This window comes from Bos grunniens, chromosome 4, assembly GCF_055505025.1.
Source record: "Bos grunniens cultivar Pamir isolate PY7600 chromosome 4, Bosgru_T2T1.0, whole genome shotgun sequence".
NCBI lineage: Eukaryota > Metazoa > Chordata > Mammalia > Artiodactyla > Bovidae > Bos > Bos grunniens.
In genome coordinates, this window is record NC_141168.1 from 3,256,474 (window position 1) to 3,283,396 (window position 26,923).

General features: G+C 53.8%; 1 protein-coding gene across 8 annotated transcripts in view; it reads left to right on the forward strand.

The window, feature by feature from the left end:
- The first annotated feature begins 2,101 nt into the window (after window positions 1–2,101).
- PAXIP1 (PAX interacting protein 1) overlaps window positions 2,102–26,923 on the forward strand; it is a 40,724-nt gene continuing 15,902 nt past the window's right edge. For 6 of the 8 annotated variants that reach the window (XR_015161859.1, XR_015161860.1, XM_086394725.1 and 3 more), the window contains exons 1-6: window positions 2,102–2,313; window positions 4,671–4,805; window positions 9,742–9,785; window positions 11,466–11,529; window positions 17,951–18,064; window positions 20,758–21,396. Coding sequence is in view for 6 of the 8 variants with exons in the window: in XM_086394725.1 (XP_086250851.1) it covers window positions 2,233–2,313; window positions 4,671–4,805; window positions 9,742–9,785; window positions 11,466–11,529; window positions 17,951–18,064; window positions 20,758–21,396 (1,077 nt within the window). In the remaining 2 variants the exon portion in view is untranslated. Of the gene's footprint in view, window positions 2,314–4,670; window positions 4,806–9,741; window positions 9,786–11,465; window positions 11,530–15,410; window positions 15,571–17,950; window positions 18,078–20,757; window positions 21,397–26,923 lie in introns of those variants that run through there. The other 2 variants (XM_086394724.1, XM_086394721.1) reach the window with 2 other exon arrangements.

A 26,923-nucleotide genomic window follows, 5' to 3' on the forward strand; every position in this document is an offset into this window, starting at 1 on the left:
AAGTTCTTTTTTTAACTTACAAAATAAAATACCTGGTTGAGATATGCTTTAAGTCTTTTATTATAAAAATACATGCTTAGTTCCTGTTTAATGAAGGAAGAAAAAAGCTCGTAAGTTCTCTCACACAGGTCAATAAAAGGGGATGCCAATTTTGATTTGATATTTAGAACTAATTTATCCCTCCTACATTTTCTTAACAAAGAAGGTAAAATGTTACAATGCTGCTGCTAAGTCACTTCAGTCCTGTCGGACTCTGTGCCACCCCATAGATGGCAGCCCACCAGGCTTCCCCGTCCCTGGGATTCTCCAGGCAAGAACACTGGAGAGGGTTGCCATTTCCTTCTCCAATGCATGAAAGTGAAAAGTGAAAGTGAAGTTGCTCAGTCGTGTCCGACCCTTCTCGACCCCATGGACGGCAGCCTACCAGGCTCCTCTGTCCATGGGATTTTCCAGGCAAAAGTACTGGAGTGGGTTGCCATTGCCTTCTCCGAAATGTTACAATGGCCAATATCAAACTTATGCTTGGGTAGTCAAAAGGAGAACAGTATATTCTTACTCATTCAGGCAAGTACCCAATGTTTTTATTATTTGTAAAAACAAAAAAGTTAGCATCAGAACAGCGTTGTTTCAGACTATTCAGTAGACAAATGAAAAAAGAGAAAACATCAAAATGATAAAACATAAGGATATTTAAAAGGCTTGGGCTTCCCAGGGGGCACAGCGGTGAAGAATCCGCCTGCCAATGCAGGAGACGCAGATTCCATCCCTGTGTCGGGAAGATCCTCTGGAGGAGGCAATGGCAACCCACTCCAGTATTCTTGTCTGGAGAATTCCATGGACAGGGGAGCCTGGCGGGCTACAGTCCATGGGGTGGCAAAGAGTCGGACATGACTGAGCCACTAATACACAATGTGCTTACTTTCTGCCCATACAAAAACCACTTATTACACACATAACGAGTGCACAGACAATCAAAGGCGTGTCTGCTGATTAAACAGAGCCAGTGTCCTGGGTACTGCGTCCTGGTCAATGAACTAACCACAACTCACTTTCAGAACTTGTGTATGATCGCAGACTAAAAAGTGATAGCCTCAGAAATGAGGCTGCCACAGTCATTCTGAAAAGTTTTTTTTTTCCCCCGACCAATTCCATTAACATTTACTTCACGATAGAGAACGAGATGGCTGGAAGGCATCACCCACTCGATGGATATGAGTTTGAGTAAACTTGGGGAGTTGGTGATGGACAGGGAGGCCTGGCGTGCTGCGGTCCATGGGGTCGCAGAGTCGGACACGACTGAGCGACTGAACCGAACGGCTTTCCGCTTAGCAGGGAGCAGCAGCGGGCCTCCCTCACGTGCCTTTCCACCCCCAGGCCCCGGCCGCGGCGTAAGCCCCGGGGGACGCGGGGGTCCCGCCGGCCACCCCACTCCGCTCCCACCCTGCGCAGGTACGCCGGAGCGCGGCTCTCAGGGCGCCGCCCGATTACGTCACAGCGCGGGCGCGCGTCGCGCCAGGTGTCGTCAGCGGCGCCCGGAGTGAGGAGAGCGGGGCTGGTTCCGACCTCACAGGGTCCCCGGGCAGGAGCCGGCTCGGACGATGGGGAGAAGCCCAGTGCCCGCCCGCGGAACCGGCGCGCCTCCAGCAGCCCGCGGCGCTCGGTCTCCGCCCTCCAGCCCGGGCCTCCTCCTCCCCCACCTCCACTCCGCTCCAGACCGTCACCTCAAGTCCCCGCTGAGCGGCTGCCGGCCGCGCTCGCCCGGGCCCCGCCCCCGGCGCGCGCATGCGCAGCGCGTGCGGCCGCGCGGGCCGACGGGAGGGCCCGCCGCGCTGCCGTCCTCCCCGGGGCCGGCCCACTGCAGCCCGCCGGGGGGGGCGCGTCTCCCTGCGACCTCCGAGCTCCCCCAGGGGCGGCGGCCGCCCTGCATCCTACGCTCCGCGGTTGGCGTCCCGCTGCGCTGAGCAATCCCCGATCCCGGGGCCGCGGCGGAGGGCTCCGGGCGGCGCCGGCCGAGCGGCCCCCGGCCCTCGGCTCCCCCTCGACGGCCGGCGGGATGGTGCGGCCCACGGGACGCGCGCGGCTCCCGCGCTCCAGCGGCGCCGAGGGCGGGGGCGCCGAGGGTCCGACTTGTAGTGCGGGAGCCGGAGCCGTGCGCCGGCCGCGCCGTTGGGGAGCGGGCCCCGCGGGGCCGGGCGGGAGCCGCCTCTGCGGAGCCTCGGGGCCGCCGCGACCATGTCGGGCCAGGTGCCCCGCGTTCCCGAGGAGATGTTCAAGGAGGTCAAGTACTACGCGGTGGGCGACCTCGACCCGCAGGTACCCCGCCTCCACCCCGCCGCCTCCCCTCGCCCCCCCCGCGCGCGTCCGGGTCCCGGGGAGCCCGCGAGTCCGGCTGTGCGGAGAGCAAGGCTGGAGGGGACGGAGCGGGCACCGGGGTCTGCAGCCCCCGCGGGAGGGCACCCGGGGCTGGGGGGGACCCCAGGAGGGGACGTGGGGCGCGTCTGCGGGGTCCCGCGGCGGGCGCTGGGTGGGGGGCGCGTGCCCAGACTTGGAGGAAAGTGGGCACGTGGAGGGGGTCTTCGCGGAGAGGCCAGCGCCGGGTATCCCCGTTCCTTCTCCGTGGGGCGACCCGCCTGCCTGCGGTCGCGCGGCGCCTCGCCGGCTTGCCCCCACCCCACCCCCTCTCTCCGCTCCTTCGTGGGCGGAGTCCGGACTGGGACACCCTCCCGCGGCAGCCCGGGCTGACGGGTGGGTCCGGGGTGGGACCTTCGACAGGGTGAAGCCAGTAGGGGCGCGGGTCCCGGGGTGCTCAGAGGACAGGTAGCCGCCCCCGGGTGGCAGCACCCCCCCCGCCCCCCAGCTCGCAGGTCTGCAGCCCGGTCCTCTCTTGTCCTCTCCTGAAGTATTGCATCTGTTTGAATGTCAGAATTTTATGCTTCCACTGCAGGAATGAACTGTAGTTGGGTCTCTAGGTGTTCTCTTCCCTAAAGTTGTGTCTGTGCAGTTACATCGCCTGGGTGTCGCCTTGGCTGAGTGCTGAGCGTGGAGAACTGAGGCCTGGGCCTCCCGAATAGAGACGGGGACTTAATAGATAAATAGATAAACTGGAGGCAGAAGATCTGCGGCAGGCTGATGGGTCTTGGCCTTCTTAGAGGCTTGTGAGTTGGTGTCCTAGTAACTAAATGCTCGGCAGCCCCCAAGGTGGATCCTTTCTCTCCTCTAACTCTGAAGTAGAGGCTTTGACTTGGATAAACAGGTGGTGAACTCAGAGAGGTGAAAGTAAGTGCCCGTAGCAGGGTGGAGGCTTCTCCCTTCCAGCCTGGGTGCTCTTTCCTCACTGCCTGCTGTCCCTCTCCCCTCTGCTGCCTATCCTCTGGTTCATTTTAAGACTTTGAACAGAACTGAAGCAAATATTACTTAAAACCTGGAGGAAGCTGAACTGGAGCCGTGCTTACTCAACTGTGAATCAAGTCTAAGGGCTTAAAAATGTCCTGCAGCCACTGAGGTCTGAAACTGTTTTCTGAAAGATGGTTGATTCTCTGAATCTTAAACTGTGGACTCCAGGAGCTCACTTGTGTCAGATGAACTTCTAGCTCACGACCACACAGGGCGCTCTCACCACCCGCAGCTTGCGGTGTGCTGCTCAGACCTGGCCAGGGGCCTCCACGTGCCCTCCAGCCTCTGTGCCTACCCGGCCTCCGTTTCCGCCCCCGTGTGCTCTGGGATCTTGTTGGCTCAGAGCTTTGCCCCCATCTCTGTCTACACAGATGGCTTTACTCAGGTGGGACCCTGGTGCCCTCCTCGATGCGCTGCGTGTCCTCCTAAATCGTACAGTGGCACCAGAGGAAGCCGTGCCCTAAACTAAAACTTTCTTTCCCCCGTGAGCTCGTAGTGGTGCTTGGGAGCTGTGCTGTGGTGTCGCAGTTTCTTGCACACGCCCCCTCAGTCACCAAGTCTTGCTAATTCCCTTGCATCATCTTCCCGTCCAGTTCGGTAACCTGCCTCTTTCACCTGAGTTATCGCAGGTGCTTCTTAACGCCTGTCCTGCCTTCACTCCCGCAGTGTAGACCTGTCCTTCCACTGGCGGCGGTCTTCCTGTTGTGTCTGATCGTGGTCTTCCCTGCTGACCGCCTGCCCCTCGGCCTCTCTTTCAGAAGACACTCTGTATTTTATCTTGGGGTAAAATACAAAGGCCCGGCATCTGTGCCACACCGTCGAGGGTCTGGTCTGTGTCCTGCCCAGCGTGTCGCATGCCGCCCTCTCCGCACACTGACTGTGTTTCTGCGTGGCCGACGCCTTTAAGTTCCTCGAGATGCGGCTCCTGTAGCGCCTCTTGCGGAATTTCTCCATTTATCAGAACTGCCTGTCCCCGTGCCTTTCTGTTGAGATGCTGTGTGTCCAGTGCTCGCCCTTCACCTTGTTTGTCAGTCCTTCTGTCTTCAAGAGGGACACTGTCCAGTACGTCGGTCGCAGGAGCTCTGTGCCTCCCTGTCAGTGAGTCAAGATTTGATGCGTTTTGTCGTCCCCGTAGGTTTCCTTGCAAATGACTCTGTGGCAGGTATTAATCCTCTGTGGAGAACGTGGTGGATGTTTATTAGAATTTTCACGGTTCATGATCACTGGTATGCATTGAAATGCGGCGTGTTCCATTGTAACTTGTGTGCTTTTTGTAGGTTATTCAGCTTCTGAAAGCCGGGAAAGCGAAGGAAGTGTCGTACAACGCGCTCGCTTCTCACATCATCTCGGAAGATGGGGACAATCCGGAGGTGGGAGAGGCCCGCGAGGTCTTTGACTTGCCTGTCGTCAAGGTGGGTGGTAAATCGGCCGCGTTTTACACCCTTGGTCGTGTGTCTTGAAAGTGGTGCGCTGAAGTTTCTGTGCGGCTCTTCTCAGGCTGTTGGCTCAGGCTCCAGTCTGGGTGGGGAGCGCTTGCAGCACTTTGATGCCTCCGAGACCAGCCGGCAGAAGGCCCGGTCCTCCTCGTTACAGCTTGTGCACCTGCTACCGTGAGCCCGTTTGCCATGGGCTGGAGGTTCTCCAAGTCAAGAAAGCATGTCGAAGGCGGTGGACGTGCTGTCTTGACGCAGATGACGCTGGTGAATTCTGCTCGGAAGCTGGATTGACTCCCCAAGACACACCTGGAGCAGGGCTCCCTCGCACCCACAGCGGCCAGGGGCCCTGGTGTCCAGGCAGGCAGGTCTGCTGTTCGCTGTTTTCCGACAAGGGTCACGGTGGCCGCTGGTCTCATGGTCCCCCAGTAGCATCTGGTTGTTCCCTGTAGCTCTCGCTTCCACTGCCCAGCTTGAGAGCTGTGGGCCATTCGCTCTAGAAAGCGGAGCGTGTGCCGGTGGCCAAAAGCTTGGAGCTTGTTGATCTGCGTCCTGTTGCTCTGTTGCTGCTGAGGGTCAAACCAACTGCTGTTAAATGCGGGTTTTTGAAATTTAGGTTTGTAATTTTGATCCTTCAGTTTCATATTAGGCATTTGTTTTGAAATGATTTTATTCCAGTTTTTTTCGTTTTTCTCTTTTTCACGTTATTGCATGTGTTATTTTAAAATCACTATGGAGGTTACTGTAGCTTAATACCGAGAGCCTGGCAGTTGGGGCCGAGTGCTGTGGCGGGCAGCCTGCAGGCTGGCTTGCGCTGCGGCCGTCTGCCTCAGCAGCACGCAGGCCCTGAACGCTGCCTCGCAGGTGCAGAAGCCCGCCTTGGGAGAGCGGGCCTGCAGGCAGGTCTGTCTCACAGGAGGGTCCTTGCCCACCAGGCCCTCCCGCAGCTGCTGCGCGTCAGAACCACGCACGGTTGCTTTGCGGTGTTGAAGCACAGCGGTTGTTCTGGCTGGCCTTGTCTTTCTGCCTGGCCAGCGGGCTCACTCCACCTGGTCCTTCGTGAAGACTGATGTCACAGGTGTCTTGCCCGCTTCCCCTGTGCCGCCTTGGAATAGTGGACCTGCCTCTGGCACCAGGCACCCTGGAGCCCTGCTCTGCTTCCATCCTTCCGTGGCTGTGCGGACCGAACCACATCTCCCCCATGGTAGCCTGCAGCCCGTTGTCAACGGTGGCTCCGGGTAGACTGTGTGGACTCTTCATGAGCCTTCAAAGGGCAGCCCCTTCGTAACAAATTTGGGGTGCCAGGGTCCTTGTCCCCAGCCCAGTTACAGCAGTGCTTCTCAAGTCTGACGACCCCATCAAGCCCCTTTTGTAGCAAATATTTTGTAGTACCCTCTTTATTACCCTGAAATGAAATTGTTATGTAAGATAATACGTATTATAAGTATACATATTACTATTTATATACAAATGGCCCAAACGGGAGTGTAAACAAAAAAAGGGAGGCAGATGGCAGTAAGTCCGCATTTCAGTGTAGAGACCCTGGGGGGTGGGGGGGGGGTGGATCCTGGGGGACCTGGTCCTCTGTCCCGCCTACCAGCACCAGCTCTGAGGCGAGTGCGGGCTGGTGACTGGGCGCTGCTGAAGTCCTGAGCCCATCAGCACATCCCTCCCAGAGGTCGCTTTCCCAGGAAGGGTGTCCACCACGCGGCTGCCCAGAAGTAGCCATCACGCAGTCGCAGCGCGGCCATCGTGTCCCAGTCGGCTGACCATGGCCCTGCGTCTCATCCCCTCTGCTGCCGGGCACGCTGCTCACTCTCCCTCTCAGTGCGCCAGCCTGCCTTTACCTCGTGGTTCACTGCGCTATCCAGGGCTGCAGTGTGGGGACGGGGTGGAGGAGTCTTCCAGAGCAGTGCAGCAGTCTGCGTTCACTCCAGGACAGCGCGGTAGACTCAGTCCTCGTCTGACCCGCTTGGTGTGCCGCCAGGCTGCTGGCTGCGCTCAGCTGAACATGGGGCCTGGTGCCCAGGGCTCTAGAGCAGAGGCTCAGTAGTCGTGGCCCTGGGCTCTAAGAGTGGAGGCTCGGTGGTTGTGGCTCTGGGCTCTAGAGCGGAGGCTTGGTGGTCGTGGCTTTGGGCTCTAGAGCAGAGGCTCAGTAGTCATGGCCCTGGACTCTAGAGCGGGGGGTTCGGTGGTTGTGACTCTGGGCTCTATAGAGCGGAGGCTCGGTGGTCATGGCTCTGGGCTCTAGAGCAGAGGCTTAGTAGTCGTGGCTCTGGAGCGGAGGCTCAGTGGTCGTGGCTCTGGGCTCTGGAGCGGAGGCTTGGTGGTTGTGGCTCTGGGCTCTGGAGCGGAGGCTTGGTGGTTGTGGCTCTGGGCTCTGGAGCGGAGGCTCAGTGGTCATGGCTCTGGGCTCAGTAGTCGTGGCTCCTGGGCTCTAGAGTGGAGGCTCGGTGGTCGTGGCTCTGGAGCGGAGGCTCAGTAGTCATGGTTCTGGGCTCTGGAGTGGAGGTTCAGTAGTCATGGCTCTGGGCTCAGTAGTCATGGCTCTGGGGTCTAGAGCAGAGATTCAGTAGTCGTGGCTCTGAACTCTAGAGCAGAGGCTCAGTAGTGGTGGCTCTGGGCTCTGGAGCGGAGGTTCAGTAGTCGTAGCTCTGGGCTCTGGAGCAGAGGTTCAGTAGTCGTGGCTCTGGGCTCTAGAACAGAGACTTAGTAGCCGTGGTTCTGGGTTCAGTAGTCGTGGCTCTGGGCTCAGTAGCCGTGGCTCCTAGGCTCGAGAGCGGAGGCTCAGTAGCCGTGGCTCTTGGGCTTTAGAGCGGAGGCTCAGTAGCCGTGGCTCCTGGACTCTAGAACGGAGGCTCAGTAGCCGTGGCTCTGGGCTCAGTAGTCGTGGCTCTGCTCAGTAGCCATGGGTCCTGGGCTCTAGAACGGAGGCTCAGTAGCCGTGGCTCTTGGGCTTTAAAGTGGAGGCTCGGTGGTCGTGGCTCTTGGCTCTGGAGCGGAGGCTCGGTAGGTGTGGCTCTTGGCTCTGGAGCAGAGGCTCAGTGGTATGGCTCTGGGCTCAGTAGTCGTGGCTCTCGGCTCTGGAGCGGAGGCTCGGTGGTCGTGGCTCTGGAGCAGAGGTTCAGTAGTCATGGCTCTGGGCTCTAGAGTGGAGCCTCAGTAGTCGTGGCTCTGGGCTCAGCAGTCGTGGCTCTGCTCAGTAGCCGTGGCTCCTGGGCTCTAGAGCGGAGCCTCAGTCATCGTGGTGCAGAGGCTTAGTTGCTTTGCAACATGTGGGATTGTCCTGGACCAGGGATCGAAACCATGTTTCCCGTGTTGGCAGGCAGATGCTTCACCACTGAGCCACCAGGGAAGCTTGGCACCAAGAGTTTTTAAACCTTTTGTTTTGTGGAAATGCTTTCCCCAGTGGCCTTGGAGGCCTCATTGAAAGCGTTAATTCTGCTGACTTGCAGTGGCTTTATTTTGTGTATTGTTGCTTGCTTTGGGGATAAACAGCTCCCTGTTACTGTGCTTTTCTAGCTCTCCACTTCTGCTTTGGTACCAGAGTGTTCTCCTCAGCTGCAGTGTCTTATCTAGACTTACCTGGATGAGGGGGTCGAGGTGAGTCTGTTTATGATGACTTTGAAGCAGCCAGCCCAGCAGTCTCTCAGTGCACCTGTTCTTTCCCCTCCTGCAGCCGCCAGGGGCAGCTTTCGGGGTGACTGCTGTGGGCAGAGTGGTAAGGTGCCTGTCCCCGGTGCCAGCTCCTCTGGCCTGCCCATCTGAGTCACGTGTCAGGGTGTTGACCTGGTCTTCTGCCGTATCCTCCTGCCGTGGACCCAGGGCGGCTGGGGAACTGGTCTCAGGAAAGCCACCTGGCGCTCCACACGTGGTGGCCGCTGAGGGCTTTGGGGTCGCAGCTGAGATGCCAAATGGAGCGGGAGGCGGAGCCTGTTGGGGGTTCCTGGGGGGCCGGCTCCCTCCCCTGTCACTGGAGTCTCCCTAGGGCCAGAGTCACGGGCGACGTTACACACTCCTTCCTGCTTGGTGGCTCAGCCACAGAACCACAACTGGTTGTGGTGAAGTGGTGAAATCAGTGTGAAGTGACTCACTTCACAGATGTCACACATATGTAGACTTATGCTGAGGAATTGCTAATGTTGCCTGGCATAGAAGGAGAGGGCACTCGGATCTTTGAGGTTCTCTCAAGGTGTCTGTGGTATGTTAGACGTGAGTGTCACACAAGCAGCTGAGGTTTCTGGAGTCAGCCGGCTGCTGTGTGTTTTTCACAGTAATTCTGTGAAGCAGACCTACCAGGATAATGGTTAATGCGATTTTCAAAATTAAATGTCAAAGTAAGATGATTATTCAAAAATATAATTTACCCAAAAAGGTAGTAAGTAATGTGTTTTGCGGTTCACAGAAAGATCAGCAGACAGAAAGGCCTCATGTGATTTACAAACACTGTATCTCCTTGGCCTCCTGAAGAAAAACCCCAAAACTCCCACCTTTAGACCAGCCAGGACTCCGGACTCTAGAGGAGACTTGGAGGGGCCATGTGTGCCTGGCACGTGGGTAGGGTAAGCCTCCAGTTGTGAAGACAGCTTCTAGCTGGACGAGAGGCTTAGGCAGCAGCCCAGAGAGTCGGACACACCTGGAGCGACTGAGCAAGTGTGGAAACCTGGGATAGATGCTTCTGTATATATAAGCTTTTAAAGAGCCGGTAACGTTTCATTCCACGGGTGGGCTTTTCCCCTTGGGGACTAATAGCTAATATTTGACCCTGATGCTTGAAAGCTGGGACTGTAGTCTGGATGCTGTACCACTGGTGATAACAAAGCCTTTCATCTCCAGGAGCAGCACTGGGCGCATGGTGGCGTTTTGAACGTGAACCGGAACTGTGTTTTGATTTGCACTTTGTTTTCTTTTTCAGCCTTCTTGGGTGATCTTGTCCGTTCAGTGTGGAGCTCTTCTCCCGTATCCTTTTTGGGGAAGGAGGGAGGGAAGGGGTGACTCTGGGTCCAAGACTCAAGCAAGCCTCACTTTCTGCGCTGACGTGTGAGTCGGGAGGTCGTGTGTGTCCTGCTCTGTCCCTTCCGTATCCAGGCGTCTGTTCTGATCCTTGTCGTTCCCCCTGGGGGCGGGGGGCCAGCTGTGTGGAGGCAGCTGTAGCCTGGGCCCGAGGCACAAGTTCTCGTTCCACAAATTGGCTTTAGGACCCAGGCAGTCTGGACCTCAGTTCTGTTGTCTTTGGAACAGATGGCTTCTGTGGTCTGGTTAGATGGACTATTTCTAAAATTCTCAGTCTCTATGAACCCAGTCACGAACTATTTGAAGAATAGATGGGCAAAGAGAACATCAGGACAGTTTTAGTTTTATATCATGCAGTGTTGTTATTTTTATTACGTTGGATGGAAATACATTAATCCATTTCTACGTTAATTCCACCCTTAATGTGAAGTGTCTGCTTGGGGCCTAGTTCTGCAGACAGGGCCACCAGGCCCGCGTTCCTGCCCTGGGGTTTGCCCTGCACTGCGAGTTTCCCTAGTGTGACTGGAACACACACACACACTGCCTCCCACACGCACACGCACAGCAGGCAGAGGGTCGCCAGGACTGCATTTCTGCGCCCAGGAAGCTGCCCCTGCGTTGCGTGCTGGCTCAGCACGCAGAAGTAACGCTGTAACTCATTCGAGGTCCAGACACTCCAGATTCCTTAAAAAGTCATGTTAGCTTTGAACAGACTGCGAAGTTCAGGCCCTGGAGGTCATGTCTGCTGACAGAGGCCTGTGCCCGGGGCTGCATGCTGTGAGCGCTCAAAGAATATGTTGATGGAGGGTTTTGTGTTTTTTTTAATATTTATTTATTTATTTGGCTGTGCTGGGTCTTTGTTCCAGCACACAGGATCTTTAGTTGTGGCACGTGGGATCTAGTTCCCTGACCAGGGATCGAACCCGGGGCCCCCTGCATTGAGAATGCGAGTCTCAGCCACTAACCACCAGGGAAGTCCCAGGTGATGGAGTTTTAAGAGCCAGAGCTTCAGAATTGGGACGGACCTTGGGAATTACATACATATTCTAATCCTTGTTTTAGTGAAGGGAAAGCTGAAGCTCAGAGTTGTCTTGCCCAAGTTCACAGAGTATGATGGTGCTAAAACTAGAACTTGGGTTCTTTTATGAAAGATTCTTCTAGGTAACAGGAGTAATCGTGCTGAAATAAGCTCAAGGCTTCCAGTGTTCTTTTGGGATAACGCCGGGCCACATGTGGCTGTGTGTGTGTGTGTGTGTGTGTGTGTCTGTGTGTGTGTCTGTGTGTGTCTTTGTGTGTGTGTGTCTCTGTGTGTGTATATCTGTGTGTGTGTGTGTGTGTGTGTGTGTGTGTGTGTGTGTGTGTCTGTGTGTGTGTCTGTGTGTGTGTCTCTGTGTGTGTATATCTGTGTGTGTGTGTGTGTCTGTGTGTGTCTGTGTGTAGTTGGGTGCTTTTCCCGCCTGCCCTGTGCTCTTCTTTGGCCAGCTTAAGTCTGCCTCTTTGCTAAAGGGATTGAGTGGGAAGCAGAAGGTGGGTGGTGTCCGACGGGCGGGTCGGAGCTGTCTCTTAGTGGAGTAGAGATTGCACTGGTCTCATCATTTCATTGGACTCTTAATATGTGTGCAACAGAGTAAATGGTTTTTCTCCAGAGTCGTGTCAGATTTTTTTTGGAATCACAGCCTGCCTCTCTCAGGTAAGTGTGGCACAGTTCCTCTTGTGTTATTTACGTAACAGTTCTGAATTTTTATATGATTGGACATATGTTGTATTTGTAAACCAGTGTTGCTTAACTAAACTCCATATTCAGTATGAGCTTACAACAATTATTTAAGCATTCATACCCAATCTTAAGATTCAAAGCTTTAATGGGTGAAAATGGTCTTTCTAATCTAAAGAATTACAGAGATTTAAAACTTGAGTATGAAAACATGTTAAAAGTGAAATTAAAAGGTGACAAGGAGACTCCATTCAGAAATAAAAGCAGAGTTTTTTGTCGTAAGAGGCTCATGCAGACCAGTGAAATGTTTCTATGAAGAGGAATTTCAGTAAGTACAGCAGAACATTCGATGCACTTTGTGTGCCCGTTAACAGCACTGAGGTAAGACTGTCTGCATCGCAAATGTGCGGCAGTGTGTTCAGTGCTGGCCGAGCTGTGGCCAGGCTTCCCCACCCCCACAGGAGTGCACATCGGTGAGCAGTTTTCTAGAAAAGTCGGGCCATGTCAGAGCCGGAGGAGACTCTGTTGTTTTCCTTGCAGGTCTCATGTGTTTAGACGTTTATCCCAAATTGATAGAGATAACGGCAGATTGATGCATAAAGGCAGCATTATTTATGAGAGGGTAAAATTGGAAATAAGCAGATCATCCATGATTTGGAAATGTTCAAGAAACTATTCTGGTCCATTATTAATACATAATAATCTAGCTATCTAGCCAGTTTTGAATTTTGTTTTATAAACGTATGCAGACATATGGGTAATTTTTTAAATGGGGGACAAAGCAGGATATAACATAGTTATGTACAGTATTACATCAACGAAATAAAATATGTAAGAAATATCCGGGAAAAAAGAAACATCTGAAGGGGGACCAAGACATTGGCATTGATGGATTTTGGAGCGGTGCGTGTTCAGTGTCGTTCCGTCCCGGTCTGTCCTCTCAGTCCCTAGCCGGAAACCCTCAGTCTGTAAACAGCTTTTATGAAAAGTCAGGCTGGTGGTGTTCGAGCTTCCTCGGGGTCAGGCGTAGCCACTGGGCAGGAGGAGGCTTGGTTAGCCCGATCTGTTTCTGTAGCGTGAGGACCTCATTCCGTCTGAGGCTCTTATCATGACACTTCGGGTCTCCCCATCTCTGAGGAGACCTTCGAGAACAGGGTGTCCAGGATGTTAGGTGAGACTAAAAGGACTTTGATTAGAATCCTGCCTTCTTACAGCTTTGTGACAGAAGGCTGGAACCGGGTAACATCAGTTTAATACCCTGGATTATCAGACAGACTCAGCTTTTTGTACAGGTGGTGTCCCCACGACCCCTTCTCTGCCCAGACAGTATGTCGAGTGATTTTGTGTTTTTTGTAAATTCTGGAAGTTCTTTAAAATTATAAAATCCTCTCTTTTTTGTTTTTGCTATTTCGATTTAATAGAGATCCTTGAAAAGTTGGCTTTTTTCCTTAAGAATAGAAATTTTGTTGGTATTTGTGTTTTTCAGTGTTTTTCACATCTTTGTAATAAATGTAAATTTATATGATGATGATTTTTAAAATTGGCTAAAATGGAAACCTTTTTATAATGGGTACTGTGGTTGCATGCAATTTTTATTGTTTTCTTTATACTTCTCTGTATGTTCCAAATTTATAATAAGCATCAGGAAAGTTTTTAAAATGAAAACATTTTATTACTATTACTCCTCATGCGTAAACAATATACTGTGGCTAAAATGTAAAATTTGCATTTAATTATATTTGTACTGATTGGATCTCTGGATTCATGATTCAGAGCCCACTGTCCAGACAAGAGAGGAAGAAGCTGAGGCAGGGAGTCCTGTGGCTGTTTTCAAGGGTCAAGGTCATAGTGACATGGTCTTTAGCAGACCTGACTTGGAAAAATAAATAAGATTATTCATTGATTAGAATATGAGCACTGCGAATATGAGGCGATTACAGGGTTTTAAATCAAGGATCTGAGTTTGACACCGGAGAGCCTTCTAGTCTTGGAGAAATAGAGATGCAGTTACGTTTGACAAAGGTTTTGGCATATGCAGCGGGTTATACATAGTCAGTACACTTGGTGTGTGAGGGTCGGTGCGCGTGGCTGGGCCGCAGGGGTCACCTGTGAGCTTAGAGAAGGCGGGGCCGTGTGGATGGCAGGGTCCGGACGGCCCTGGTGGACGTGGAGAGGTCTGCGAGGCCTGCGAGGCCACGGCACAGCGGGTGGAGCGGGTGGAGCTGGAGGGGAGAGGAGAGGGGAGGTGGGGACTCCGAGCACTGTGAGGGCGCCGGCCTCAGAGGCCTCAGCGGGGCTGCCTGCTGGGGTGGAGAGGAGACGGGGCGGAAACCTGGGTGCGGGAGGGAGCTCCACGAGGTGCCGGCTTCCCTCCTTAGTGCCTTACGTATTTATTTAGTCTTGAGTGCAGATGTTTACATAAGGACATTTGGAAAATACAGGGAGAGAGCAAACAAGTTAAAAATCACTTGCATTCCTGTAGGTGAAACTGATCTGAGAGCCCTGAGCAGGAACAGTAGGCGGGGTAGGGATGGGGTGAGACGGGCGCTGGAACCCAGGTTAGCACCGTGTCCCTGAAGACAGCGTAGACCTGAGGAGTGGGTGGACGGAGTTGGAGGGTCTGCGTAAGGAAAGGCGGGGGCGCAGAGGAAGAGGAGCCGACCGACGCTCACAGTGGGCCTCCGGTGGGTGTTCCACAGAAGGGCACGGCCGCGTGATTTCCTTTCCCAAGTTAGGAGCATAGCTGGGCCTGGGCTTCAGAGGGGAAGAGATGAAGTCAGCCTGAAACCCAGTACTGTCCAAGCGCAGGGACCTGGGACATGCGTGGAGGCTGAGAAGTGCATCCTTGCAGAGGAGGGTGGAGGGAGGCGCAGGCTCAGGAAGACACCCTTGAGTGGGGAGACAGGAGGCTTCAGAGTGAGCAGAGATGCTAGCGGGGGCGGGCGGGGCAGCTCTAGGAGCCAGGGGGTCAGGCCCCACGAGGTTTCATCGCTGGGGCCAGTGGGGGCACGCGGAATGTCAGCTTGAGTCCCTCTGCCCGGCTCAGTGCTGCGGGCAGGGGGCTGGCTGTGGCTGCATGCGGGCTTGGCCTGCGTGCACCTCCAGCTCTGGGTTGAGAAAGCTACAGGTGAGGTCAGCGTGGGGGAGAGCGGGGACCCCGGGAAGAACCTGAGAGGCAGCTGGGGTTGACGGGCGGGTGTCAGGGAGGTGGCCCAGCCGGCCGGGGGGCTTTCCAGGTGTGCACTTCACCGCGGGGGGTGGCTGGGGCCCTGGTGGACAAAACAGCGGATTTAGCGAGATGGCTGACAAGGGTTTTATGGCCCTGAAGCAGATTGATCAGGTGTGCTGTTCAGACCCCAGACCCTTCGTGCGACCTTCACTGTGATGGAAGTGGTTTTTGTGGGTCCATCGCTCACTGCACTTTCTCTCACCGTCCGTCATTCGTGGCGAAGGCAGCTCTGCTTCATCAGAGTCGATGGCTCAGCCAAGAGTGAGGAAAGCTCAAAGCACGCTGGGGACACTAACTCTGGCTGCTGACACTCGCTCGCTCAGTTGTAAGATGGATACCAAGTGTCTGTCCAGCATGCAGCTGCAGGACCCGCCCACCACGCCTGTGCGGGTGCTTTGTGAGGCGGGAGACAGGTTCCCGTCAGGTGGGGACACAGGGTGTGGGTGGCACCGGGGTAGGGGCAGCGTGGGTAACCTGCCCCGAGCAGCCTCTGCAGCACGGGCACGCGCAGGCGGGCAGGCGGGGCTGCACCACGGGCACACACACATGCAGGCGGGCAGGCGGGCTCCGCCGCCACGGAGGGACTGTTGTTGGCGGTTCTCAGTGACCTTCTGTCTTTTCCCGTCAGGGTGTTGAGATGCTGGAGCTCTTGTTGGAGGCTTCCAGAGCGCTCCAGGGAGAGGTAGGGAAGGGCGCTTGTGCCGGCAGAAGTTGGGAAGCACAGACATCACCCGCCTTCTCCCGAGCCGGTGTTGACGCAGGCTGCGGCCGTGGTTGTCGTGTGCTGGGTAGGTGGTGGGCAGGTCCCTGTGTGTGAGAGCCTGCCAGGGCCTGACTGCACTCTGGGAGGCCCTTTCCATCTGTATCTCAATCAACAAAGAATTTCTTGACTGCCTACCCTGTGCCTCGCACTGTACTAGGCCCCAGCCGAGGTTCTGAGGTCAGGACAGGCCTCGCACCCGAGGCGCTCCTCCCTGGTCGGCGGGCTGAGAGCTCGTGCGCAAGAGGGACGAAGAGGGGCTCACGGAGCTGCACCCCAGGAGTGTCTCGGCTGGAGGCCTGGAGAGGGGGCCGTCCTGGTGCAGAGGGAGGCCCTTCCCCACGGGGGCGCAGCGAGAAGCACCCTCTACTCAGGGCGGAGGGGGCTCAGTGCCCCTTGGGGGCAGCTTGCTGCGGGAGTGCAGGGGCCAGGGGCGCTGAGCTGAGAGGGTAGTGGCCCAGGGTCAGGGCCAGCTGCCTGGGCGGGGGCGCAGCGAGGGGGCAGCCGCGCACAGGTCGGGGTGGAGGCGGGGTGCCCGAGACACTCTGGAAGCGCTCAGATCTGAGCCCGATGGGTCAAGGAGACGTCCAGGCTCTTTTAGCTGAGCTGATAGATTACTTTAGGAAGATTGCTGTTTTAAAAAAGAAGAGCATTTTTTTCCCCAGTTATAAATGCTTTTGAAAATTTGGAAAATACAGAAAAGTATAAAAATGAAAATTAAAATGTCCCCATGACCCCGTCACCACTAGGTAGCTATTGTTAGCAGTTTCGTGTGGAAAGAGCATTCTACATCACACTGGTAGAGATTCATTGGACGAGCTGGTGCAGATATGTTCACGTCACTTAATGCGAACGCAGGTTGATGAAGACTCTGATTCCAGGAAGTTTTCCAAGTTGATACAAGTTAGAGTTTGGGGACTTCGTCCATGCAGGGCCTCGCCTCCCCCATGCAGCGTTCTTTCAACAGCAGCTTGCTGTGCTCTGTTGAAACCCAGCCAGGGTCCAGGCCGTAGGCTGGAGGACTAGTCAGTGAACTAAAAATAATAAAGCCACGTCTAGATTGGGGTTTTTATTTCATTTGTAATAAAGATTATATAACGATTTATTAGAGTTGTATGTTTTATCATGTAATTAAATCTCACCACCAAATGCTGCAGGATATGTTTTTGTGGAAGTCACTATTAAAAATAACACCTTCTGATCAAGTTTCCTGAAATGTGTCACTGACTAAAGACATACAAAGTAATGATTTTAAGGTGACTTTGTAAAATTAATGTGTTCTTGTTAGTATTCACAGAGTAGTATGGAATGCAAAATAATTTCTAGAAATATTTGTAAAATAGAGAGTAGATACAGGATGTTAGATTTTCGGCAATCTGAATAATGACAGTTAAAAAGAAAAAATTTTGTTAAACTTAAAAAAAATTAGCTTGAGACAAAGTTCAGAATTCTTAACTATAATTCACAATTTATAGTAAGTTACCTAAAATTGACTTCAGTGATTATCTTAGAATTAACACCTTTGTTTTCCTTAAATGTTTCTTTTGACTTTCAGATGATAAAGTTTTATTTTTTAGAAATTGTTTTTAGTAGGACCTGCCCTTAGCGAAGCAGTCTAGAGCAGTGGGAAGCACAGTTTGGAGTCAGACCTGGGCTTAGGCAGACCTAGGTTTTACAGTGATCAGCACTGACTTCTGTGAGTTCGTGCGTCCTCTGCTGGGTCGCAGGGACGAGGAGCCCTTGGCACAGTTCCTGGCACATAGTAGGCAGGCAATAAATGGAGCTGTTGGTTCTGGAGTGAAAGCCTCTGTCACAGCATAAGCCATCGCATCTGCGTCTCAGCTTCATCACTTGCGTGCGCAAGCATAGGAATTACGCCTTTTATGCTTGCCTCATTTTCTGTGTGCTTGGTAATTATGTTTTCCCCTGAGCTTATACGCCACTGTATTTTTGTCTTTTATTTTTAATTCATTTCATAATAAGCATTTATTTGTTATCCATTAATTCTTAAGGAATCCTTTGAATATGATCTTTATACTACTGTATTGAAACATGTTAAAAAATGACTGAGTTGGAAGATGGAGTGTGGGGTACTAGTTCTGTTTCCCTGTCATCTCGGTATGTAATGAAGTAATCCTCCACTCAGCCCCTAGAGTGTAGACGTAAGTATTTTTTAGTTTATTTGGTGACAAGGCAAAAAAGGTGATGTTTATAAAACTTAAGATAGAAGTAAAAGTTTACTGTAACAAGCACATAGCTGAAAGCTCATCTGTTTTTCCCACTAATATGCTTGGGTTAATGACATTTAAGAAGGAAAAAAGTAGATGAGCACAGTGGTTGTGATGTCACATAAAGTGGGCAGGCAAGTCGGTGAGTGTGATGGAAGCGTGATTTCTGGTTCCCGCCAGGTGTCGCCTGAGGACCGAAGCGCCCTGTGGGCGATGCTCACCTTCCACGGGGGCGGCTGCCAGCTGAACCTCAACAGGAAGTGCACGCACCTGGTTGTTCCCGAGCCAAAGGGGGTAAGCGACCCATGTACGTTCTCCTTTTAAATGTCTTCTAAGCATTTCCAGTCATCGCATGTCTTCTTTGAACTTCTTTTAAATTAACTGGATTCTGTTTGCAAAAGTTGATAATGTGAGTTTATGTCACTTGTAAAACCGCTTTATTCCACAATGGATGGGAGATGACGAATTTTACTTTGAACCGGATGTGACTTTTAAATACAAAGAAATTTGGGTTTATTTCATGGTGAAGATTGGACAGATTTTTTAATCTTTAGGTTTCCTTTCACATCGACTAAAACTTCAATTTTGTGAAAATGTGTGTTAGTGCTCTTTACAGTTTTTACAAAGGGTCGTACTGAGTATAATTATAAACATGCATTTGGAGCAGTTCTCAGTGTACTATCCTTCTCTGGAATATTTAAGCGGTGTTTATCTGCTCGAGCCCAGGGCTCTTCTCTAAGCACGGGTGGGGCCGTGGGGATTGAGGTTCCCGAGTGGGGTGCAGGTCAGCAGCGCAGCCCCGCAGGACGTGTTAGGGCTGCAGGCTGGCCTCCCGCCCACCCCAGACCGAGCGAAACAGGACCTGCTGGGGTGAGGAACCCGGGGCTTCTGCACCCCCACATGAAGTGCGAGAACTGCTCTCATGTGGAAGCCAAGCTTTTTTCCTCCCATGGACAGTTATTTAGAACTAAGTATAGTGTATTCATAGTAGGAAGGTCTTTTGACAAGTTAATGTTCCCATGTCTGTCGTTACCTCCATATTTTTTATTGCTTTCAGTCTGAATCAACACCACATGTGTCTCCCCCGAGTGCACTGACTCACTGAGTGGGAGGTGGGCGTGTGGGTCTGGGGTGAAGGGGGTGTGGAAGCTGAGAGACCCACCTGCCAGGAGGGGCCCTTTCCCTGGACCCCGGGAAGCAGGGCAGCCTGTGGATGTGTACCGTTCAGAGTGCTCATTCTCTGACGAGAAAGTGAGCTGTGAGCTGGTGAGTGTGCTTTAGCTTAGTAAGGCACATAATCCAAGGAGAAGCTCTGAAAATTTGGGGCGAATCTTAAAGTCTACTTAAGTAAAAAGTTGTATCTTACATGACAATTTAAGAGATAAGTAGTATGCTTTGATTAAAGAGTATAGGGGTTTTTTTTTTTTATCAACTGGTTTATAGCTGAAAATAAGTCCTTTGATTTTAGGTAGCTAGTTTAAGGGGAATGAAATGTTTATAAGTTTAAAAACTATGAGAGAATACTTGTAAAAGGTCACATTACAGTTGGAGGCAGTATATGAATCGAGTGGATATGTCAGACCAGCTGAAAGTGAAAGTTGCTCAGTTGTGTCCATGGAATCCTCCAGGCCAGAAATACTGGACTGGGTAGCCTTTCCCTTCTCCAGGGTATCTTCTCAACCCAGGGACCAAACCCAGGTCTCCTGCATTGCAGGTGGATTCTTTACCAGCTGAGCCACAAGGGAAGCCGAAGCATACTGGAGTGGGTAGCCTATGCATTCTCCAGGGGATCTTCCCGACCCAGGAATCGAACCGGGGTCTCCTGCATTGCAGGTGGATTCTTTACCAACTGAGCTAGCTGACTATATACACAAAACTAAATGGCACTTTTAATTTTTTTCATTTTTGATCAATTTATGTAGAAAATACATAAATGGCATGATGAAACTTTTCTGTATTCTTGAATTTTTAAAATGTATTAAATTGAGATGAATGGAGGAATTTAATAACGGCCAAAACACAGGGTATGTTGCTCAGTGTTTGGCGGAGGGAGCCGGTTTCCGGGTGTACATGCTACACTCCACTGAAGGCGGAAGGCGGAGCTGGGGAGGGTCCTCGGGTCCTCCAGCCCGCCCCTGGCCCTGGCGTGCAGCCGGAAGTGGGTGTAGTTTATGGCCCCAAATATGTGTTTTCTGGAGAATGGCTGTTAGCCGAGGCTTTAGCACAGGAGGGTCGGAATCTGTCGGTTCACCGAGCCACGTTTACGAACGGGTTCACTTAAAGCTGCTTTATCACATTGCTCTCGCGTAGCGTTTCCTTCGTCTCTCTTCCCTCGGGCGTGCCTTCCGGTTTGCCCTGCCCCTAGGAGCGTCCACCTGCCAGGCGCCCCCGCTCGCTGCCCACAGACCCCGCCGGGCCTCCCTGCCCGCGGCCCACGCGGCTTGGCGCTGGCTTCCGTCATAGTCCCGTCGCCTGTTTGACTTCTGTGCAGAGCTCAGTCGGAAGCCTCGTGGGGTCAGAATCATTGCGGCTTTGTGTTTATAGTGGAACGAGCTTGGTGCACGCCGGTGCCTGGTGGAGCGGTGTCCTCACGCCCTGTGACTGCCTGTGGTCCTGGGGGCTCCGTCCACTGCAGCACGGCTCCCAGCGGCTCTTGGACAGCACGCTGGACAGCAGACACGCCTTTCACTCCTGAGCGTCTCACGGGAGTCCTGGCGCTGTGTGTTGTCAGAAGTTGCGTTTGTACACAAGAATTGAAGCACAGTCTTTTCAGACTGCTGTTGGCACATGCCACGGCGTCCTGTGACCCCTGATACGTGGTTCTTCTTGTCTGCTGTCTGAAGGGGTCTGAGTGGTTCCTGTGGGTGAAGTGGCCACAACGGGAGTTGACTCTTGTCTTCCTAGAGTTCTTGCTTTGCGTCCGTGATGCTAGGAGATCTGATAAACCCCGCAGCTTGTTTGTGTGTGTGTCTGTGCTTCACCCACAGGAGAAATACGAGTGTGCTTTGAGGAGAGCCAGTATTAAGATCGTGACCCCCGACTGGGTCCTGGATTGCATCTCGGAGAAGACCAGGAAGGACGAAGCCCTTTATCACCCCCGCCTCATCGTCTACGAGGAGGAGGAGGAGGAAGAGGAAGAGGAGGAAGGGGCGGGCAATGAGGAGCCTGACTCCCCGAACGAGGGCAGCACGGACGGGAAGTCCAGCCCGGCCAGCTCTCAGGAGGGCTCCCCCTCCGGAGAGCCGCCGTTCTCACCCAAGTCGAGCGCTGAGAAATCCAAAGGGGAGCTGATGTTCGACGATTCCTCAGACTCCTCGCCCGAGAAGCAAGAGAGGAACTTAAACTGGACCCCGGCAGAGGTCCCCCAGCTGGCGGCAGCGAAGCGCCGGCTGCCCCCCGGTAAGGAGCCCGGGCTGATTAACCTGTGCGCCAACGTGCCGCCTGTCCCCGGGGGCATCCTGCCGCCCGAGGTCCGCGGAAGCTTGCTGGCTCCGGGACAGAGCCTGCAGGGCCCCGAGAGGCCCGAGGTGATGGCCGCCTGGAGTCCGGCCATGCGGACGCTGAGGAACATCACGAACAACGCCGACATCCAGCAGATGTCCAGCCGCCCCTCCAACGTGGCGCACGTAAGTCACTCTTCTAGAGACAGAAATGTAAATGTCCGATTTCAGTCTTCTTAGAATATCCGATAATTTTCTGCTTCTTCAGAACAGTTAACATACAAGCAGTGTTTCTTTGCCCGAGGGCGTGTTCTGCAGTCTTTGTGTCTGCACACGCGTGTGTTCAGTGTCGCGGGCTCCCGAGAGAACAGTGACAGGCCCTGACCCCGCTGAGCGGCACACGCCTGCGGCCAGGCTGCCCCGATGGTGGCGCCAGAGGGAAGCCTGAGGCTGCCCGCTGTGCCTTGGTGTTTAGCACGAGCTGTGGGTTGATAGAGGGCAGGCATGGTTCGCGCAGTGATCGAAGAAGCCTCAGTTTTACTTTACAGTTTTGTGATGGGAGCCTGCTGTACAGAATGGACCTTAAACGCTTCAGTAGCTGTTTTTCCATTCAGGACAAAAAGCAGGCAGTTGAGGTGTGTGTGTGTCCCTATGTGTGTGTAGGGGGGTCCCTGTGTGTGTGGGGGCCCTCTGTGTGTGTGTGTGGGGGGGGGTCCCTGTGTATGAGGGTCCCTGTGTGTGTGGGGGGGCCCTCTGTGTGTGTGTGGAGGGGGCCCTCTGTGTGTGTGTGTGTGGGGGGTCCCTGTGTGTGTGTGTGTGGCGGGGGGGTCCCTGGAGAAAAGGTGGTGAGTGAGGACGAGGAGCCCAGCCCCTCTCAGGTGCAGAAGACAGGCAGGGCGCAGACAGGTCTGAGCAGAAGGGCTCCCCACGATGTGGGTGTCTGGACGGTGGTGCCAGGTCTTGTACCAGCCGCCGGCTGAGGAGGCTCCTTAGGTCAGGCACTTAACCCCAGGCAGCTCTGGCAGAGCTGAAAGCGAGTTTTGGGTGGGGGGCAACCCTCAGACCCCGAGCAGACTGACTCGGCCGTGTCCTGAGGACTGGAGGGGCCTGGCAGGCGGGGCCTTGGCTTCTGTGGTGGGGAGGCCGCAGGGGGATAGTTTGAGAGTCCTGTTGGTTAAAAGTCTGTAAGAAGTGTCCCTCCCTGCCTCCTTGTCTTGGGGTATGCAGTGACAAGTGGATAGTACCTGGTCCTTGAGACGCTGGAGGGGCGGCCCCCGGCCAGGCTTAGGGGTAGTGTGGGGGGGACACGGGGTCAGGGACTTGGGGGGCAAGTGTCCTGACATGGATGCGAGGTTCCGGACACGTGCTGGAGCTGGTTAGGAGCCAGGGTGAGGGGGCACCCTACCCTGGGGTGTTGGCAGAGTGCGCGCGGTGGGGTCTGGCCCCCGGTGAGGGCTGGGCGCTGGGGCTGGCACCCACAGCCCACAGGGGAAGCCGGAGGGGCAGAGCTGGCGCGTTCGGATAGGCGATTTGGGGAGAGTGGCGGCCTTGGAGGGGAAGGCGGAGGGCAAGGTCGCGCACCGCAGCTGGCGGGCCACGGTCTGCTGAGGCGTCTGGTGTGCTCCAGAGGACCTGCACATTGTGTGCTGGCCCCGGTTGTGAGTGGCGAGTGGCGGGAGGAGCGAGGAGGCGGTCAGAGAACAGCAGGTGGTGCCGCCGAGACCCAGGGAGAAGCTGGAGCCTGGGAAAGAGCAGGCACCCCTGTGGGCCCCGTGTCAGCACCCAGCTGTGCAGGGGCCGCGGGGAGGGTGGGGTGCGGATGCGGGGCCAGAGGCAGAGAAGGGGAGGAAGTCAGAAATCGGGGTGGGGGAGGCTGGGGAAGCCTCCGGGGGACCTGCCCTGCGGGCCGGCAGACGCCTCCCTGGGCTGTTCCTTGGGGCTGCCTGAGAGGTGGGGGGAGGGATGCCAGCCTCCTTCTCCTCAGCCGTGGAGACAGGACAGGTGTGCCTGGTGCCCCCTCGCCAGCAGCGCAAAGGGCCCTGCTCGTCGGTGATGGCGTTGCCAGTGTCTTTCAAGGGCAGTGAAGCTTGACTTAAATCTCAAGTTCCCTGTACCTTGGAATCTGTATCCTTGGACCTGGAAATGTGCAGTTCGTGGCAGGGCACACGTCTGCCTTCCCGCCAGTCGTCCTGCAGGTGCGACCTCCAAGGAAGACAGTCTCGCTCCGCCCGCGGTGTGGGTGGGGTAGGGATCCGTCCTCACCAGGGCAGGGTTGTAATACTGACCGGAAACCTTTGGAGGAGACCTTCGCGGAGCTCTTTAGCAGTGTCAGAACTTTGGGACATTTCACTGCTAGGTGTGGAGAAAAGGAATCTTTGAAAGTTAGAAGATTTAGTTTAAAATTAGATCAGGAAGTTGGGGAAAGACAGCAGCCATCAGAGTCCTGCTGAAATTGGACGTTTCTGGCGGTTAGGAGCTGTGCATGTGTATGTCAAATGTGGCGTTCAGCGTCAGGAACTTAAATAAGGACTGTGACAGCACAGAGCGACGTCCAGACTTGGCGTGCCCTGAAAACTGTAGTTTGCAGTGTGGCACGCCACATGCTCGCTCAGGTGGACTCAGGCGGGTTTCCAGCCAGACGCAGATTGGAAAGCTGGACACAGCATCTGGTGGCCGGGGAGGGCGCTCCCGGGCGTCTCGGTGGCTGGCGGGCAGGTGCGGGCCCTGTGGGCGGCGCCCACCTCAGGCCGGCTGGGCCCTCGCCTGCCTCTCCGCCTGCCCCAGGCGCGCCGGCCCCTTCAGATGCCACCCTCGGGAGCCCCTCGGGAGCCCTGTTGCTCACGGCAGACAGGCAGGCTGTTGGGTTCGCGGGGGCTGCTGCTGCTGAGGGGAAGCAGTGCATGCACACAGGTTACATTCTAACGGTGGTGGTGGTGTAGTCAGTAAGTCGTGTCCGACTCTCGCGACCCCATGAACAGAAGAGCCTGGCAGGCTGCAGTCCATGGGATTCTCCAGGCAAGGATACCATAGTGGGTAGCCTATATGCCTTCTCCAGGGGATCTTCCTGACCCAGGAACCGAACCAGGGTCTCCTGCGTTACTAACTGAGCTAGCTACAAGGGACGCCCATTCTAATGGTCCCCAAGGCTGTAAAGTGGTAATAACCTCCCTGAAGCCCCCCCTGCCCCCCAGGTACGGGACCAGCGTGTGTCCTCTGTGTGGGCTCCTGGTCCCCTCCCACTCCCGCCTGCTTCTCTGCAGGGTCAGCGTCCCAAGTGCTGTTCTCTGCTCAGCTGGGTCTGTGGTGGGCTTCATTTCTGCCCCACTTGACTGGGTATTTTTTAATACTTGCGTAGAGAAAAGAGTTATCCTGTTACTTAAAAATGTATTTAAATCTGCTTTTTCTGCTCAACTGCGAAGTTTTCAGAGTGCCCGGAGATTCTCCTCTTACCTGTAGGGTGATTCTTAAGACAGATGTACTCAAACTCTTGAGTTTAACTTATTTCAGTTTTAATTTGTTTCATCACTGAATCCAAGGCCTGTTACTCTTGCAAATTATATAATGTTTATGTTTTGGAGTCTGTTTAAGTGAAAGATGTATGTTAAAAACATATTTGAGATTTTTTTTATAACTTTGGTTTATGTTAAAGTTGAATTTCCAGAGTTTTATTTAAATGACAGGGATACAAAAATGGGGATTGGTTGTATTGGTTGACTTTTCAGTTCAGTTCAGTCGCTCAGTCGTGTCCGACTCTTTGCGACCCCATGGTCTACAGCACGCCAGGCTTCCCTGTCCATCACCCACTCCTGAAGCTAGCTCAAACTCATGTCCACTGAGTTAGTAATGGTATCTAACCATCTTATCCTCTGTTGTCCCCTTCTCCTTTTGCCCTCAATCTTTCCCAGCATCAGGGTGTTTCCCAATGAGTCAGTTCTTCAGTCAGATGGACAAAGTACTGGAGCTTCAGCATCAGTCCTTCCAATGAATATTCAGTACCGATTTCCTTTAGGATGGACTGGTTGGATCGCCTTGCAGTCCAAGAGTCTTCTCCAACACCACAGTTCAAAAGCAACAGTTTTTTGGCCCTCACCTTTCTTTATAGTCCAACTTTCACAAACATACATGACTACTGGAAAAACCATAGCTTTAACTATACGGGCCTTTGTCAGTCAAGTAGTTTCTCTGCTTTTTAATACACTGTCTAGGCTTTTTGTAGCTTTTCTTCCAAGGAGCAAGCGTCTTTTAATTTCATGGCTCCAGTCACCATCTGCAATGATTTTGGAGCCCAAAAAAGTAGTCTGTCAATGTTTCCACTCTTTCCCCATCTATTTGCCATGAAGTGAAGGGACTGGATGCCATGATCTTTGTTTTCTGAATGTTGAGCTTTAAGCCAACTTTTTCACTCTCTTTCACTTTCATCAAGAGGCTTTTTAGTTCCTCTTCACTTTCTGCCTTAAGGGTGGTGTCATCTGCATATCTGAGGTTATTGATATTTCTCCCGGCAATCTTGATTCCAGCTTGTGCTTCTTCCAGCCCAGCGTTTCTCATGATGTACTCTGCATATTAGTTAAGTAAGCAGGGTGACAATATACAGCCTTGACGAACTCCTTTCCCTATTTGGAACCAGTCTGTTGTTCCATGTCCAGTTCTAACTGTTGCTTCCTGACCTGCATGTAGGTTTCTCAGGAGGCAGGTCAGGTGGTCTGGTATTCCCATCTCTTTAAGAATTTTCCAATTTGTTGTGATCACACAGTCAGAGGTTTTGGCCTAGTCTACAAAGCAGAAGTAGATGTTTTTCTGGAATTCTCTTGCTTTTTCTATGATCCAGCGGATGTTGGCAGTTTGATGTCTGGTTCTTCTGCCTTCAGCTTTAACATCTGGAAGTTCTCAGTTCATGCACTGTTGAAGCCTGGCTTGGAGAATTTTGAGCACTATTTTGCTAGCGTGTGAGATGCGTGCAAGTGTGTGCTAGTTTGAACATTCTTTGGCATTGCCTTTTAGTAAAATCTGTTTGTTACTGTTTTCCTTGACCATAGCATGTTGGCTTCCAATTTCTTATGAGCATGTAGGGAAACTTCATCGTAAGACAGGTTTCTTTTGTCACGTCCGGCGCTGAGCAGGTAGTAAAGTAACATGGGGTGTGACGTTCTGCGAGGTGATGTCCCTGGTTCCTGAAGCTCGTGGGGTGCTTGTCGGGTGCTTGGCCGACGCCTGTCCCGAGGAGGGGGTGAGCCCGGGGGACGCTGTGGCCGGCGGGGGCTCCAGCCTGAGGCCTTCTGTCCAGTGTGTGTGCACGGGCCTGTGAGCTGGGGAGGGCTGCCCGCATGCACACACCTGGGGCTTGGCCTCTCCTGTCCCTCGTGTGTGTGGCGGAGCAGGGTGGCCGCGGACGAGGCGGGCTGGCGGCTGCCGTCCAGGGCTGCAGCGTCCCGTGCCTTCGTGCGGGTGGGGTCTTGGTGTCCTCTGGACCCTTTGTTTGTTGGGAAACGGCAGCTGAGGGAGGGAGGCTTGGTCAGGCTGTGTGGTCTGGGGGAGGTGGGGGGTGGCGGGGTATCGTGCTCGCAGCAGGACTGTGGGGTCAGCGGGAAAGAACAGCCCCCTGCCAGCAGCCCCAGTCCTTCTGCTCTGGAGCGAGTCAGCCACTCTAGGGAGTGTATCTGCCCACGTCTGTTCTGTAGCCTCTTCCATCTTACTTACTGCGTTCCGCGTTTTG